This window comes from Magnolia sinica, chromosome 8, assembly GCF_029962835.1.
Source record: "Magnolia sinica isolate HGM2019 chromosome 8, MsV1, whole genome shotgun sequence".
Taxonomy (NCBI): Eukaryota; Viridiplantae; Streptophyta; class Magnoliopsida; order Magnoliales; family Magnoliaceae; genus Magnolia; species Magnolia sinica.
Genome location: NC_080580.1, coordinates 22644114 through 22646333, shown reverse-complemented (window position 1 = coordinate 22646333; position 2220 = coordinate 22644114). Strand labels below are relative to the sequence as shown.

General features: G+C 46.8%; 1 protein-coding gene across 1 annotated transcript; it reads right to left on the bottom strand.

Annotated features, from left to right (window-relative positions):
* Positions 1 to 871: 871 nt before the first annotated feature.
* On the bottom strand, positions 872 to 1759 carry LOC131254176 (uncharacterized). Its single transcript, XM_058255177.1, has one exon. The coding sequence runs from the start codon at positions 1757 to 1759 to the stop codon at positions 872 to 874; it is 888 nt and encodes a 295-aa protein (XP_058111160.1).
* Between the last annotated feature and the right edge of the window lie 461 nt (positions 1760 to 2220).

Sequence of the window (2220 nt, the reverse complement as noted above, 5' to 3'; positions counted from 1 at the left end):
ATCTGATTATACCCGGAGTAGGCATCCAGGAAGGAAAGTAATTCGTGTCCTGTTGTGTTGTCCACCAGCTGATCAATTAGGGGCAACGGGAAGCTATCTTTTGGACATGCTATATTTACGTCCGAGTAGTCTACGCAAACCCGCCATTTCCCGTTAGCCTTCTTGACGAGGACCACGCTCGCGATCCACTCGGGGTAATGTACCTCCTCTATGAAGCCGGCATCAAGTAGAGTGGAGACTTCGTCGGCTATGGCTTTATACCGCTCAGCGTCGAATGGTCTCCTCTTTTACTTCGAGGGTTTGTGATCCGGGTCCACGTTCAACTTGTGGATCATTACTTCCTGAGAGATTCCGGGCATATCTTAATGTGACCATGCAAAGACGTCTCTGTATTGTCATAGTAAGGCTAGCATCTCGAACTGCTGCTCAGGGTTCAATAATGTTCTGAGCTGAACAGTTCTTCTCGGGTTTGCCTCGTCGAGTGGTACCTTCTCCAGGTCTTATACAGATGAGTCTTTTGTGGGTCCTCTAGGGTCTAGCATGTTGACGGTAAGTGCTTGCTTAACCGACCCTTTCTTTACTGCTATAGCATAGCATCTTTGAGCTTCGCGTTGATTACCTCGGAGGTATCTGGTTCCGCCCTCGGCGGGAAACTTCATCATCAAATGATAGGTAGAAATGACTGCTCTCATTGCATTGAAGGAAGGCCTGCCCAGGATGACGTTATGTACAGATGACACATTGACAAAAAGGAAGTCCACCATAAGTATGACCTGATGTTGTCCTTCCCCTGTAGTCACAGCTCCTTCGGAGATTACTCTTTCCCTGGCAAAGCCGTGCAGGAGTGTCTTCACAGGTCTGAGATGAGACCTCAAAATCTCCATTCTTTCAAAGGTTTAGAATAGATTATATCAGCCAAGCTTCCAGTGTCGACCAAGATACGGTACACCTTACGGTTCGTTATGATCATAGGTACTACCAGAGCGTCATCGTGCGGGTACTGGATTTCACGTGCATCCTCTTCCGTGAAGGTCAGACTACACAGGCTGACTCGGAGTTCCTTGCTAGGGGGCTCGGTCAAGTGGACGTAATGCTCTGGATCGAACTTTCGAGAGTGGGCTTTTCGAGCCCAATTTAAATCTCCTCCACCGGATGAGCCCCTGAAGATGGTATAGATTTCGGTTGGCTCTTTCATGGTGTTATTCGGCTGCTCTCGCTCTCGCCCTCGCTCTTCTTTCCAAGCGACTCTTTCTTCCTTGGTGTATCTGCGTAGATGTCCCTTACGAATAAGGGTTTTAATCTCATCTTTGAGATCTACACAGTCGGTCGTGTTGTGGCTGTGATCTCGGTGATAATGACAATACTTACGCTTGTCTCGATGATCTGGGTCGGCCCTCATATAAACGGGCCAATTCAGAAGCTTGTGCTCTTTGATGTCGAATAGAATCTGCTCGGTTGATGTGTTGAGGGAGGTATATGAACGAAATTTACCCTCCGGCTTTCTGTTCAGATGATGATCGCGAGAGGCACGGTCATCTAGTCCTTTGCTAAACAGCTGAGTTTCTTCGTTCCTTAGCCTCTTCCCTTTACCATTCGGTTCTGCCACTTGGACATTTTTGTGGGCATTGGAGAACTCCTCGGCGTTAGTATACTTCTGAGCTCTGGCAATAAGTTCTGCTAATGTCTTCGATGGATTCTTTTCAGTGGAGAAAGTAAATTTTCCTTCTTTTAAGCTGCTGAACACAGCAGAAAGTGCCATCTTATCATTATAATCCTCTACTAGCAATGCTTCTTAATTAAAGCGAGTAATGTAGTCTTTTAACGACTCCTTCGGCTCTTGCTTGATGGCGAACAGGTGAGTATTGGGATTTCAACTCCTCTTACCACTTATGAATTGGGTAAGGAATAGTTGACTTAACTCTGTGAAGGAACCGATGGAATTAGGTTTGAGCTGTCGGTACCAACTCCGAGCGGATCCTATAAGGGTGATCGAAAATCCCTTACACATCGTTGCATCCGTTGCTGTCTGGATTTGCATCTATGAACGGTGAGCCCCCACATGCTTGGATGAGTCACCAGACCTAAAGTACTAAATGAAGGGAGGTATCCGAAACCTCTGTGGCATCACCTCATCGATGATTTTAGAGGTAAAAGGAAGCTCGGTCTCTTCCATCATTGCTTGAACGGCTGCGAGAATTGATGATGGCGGTTGCTTCTTTT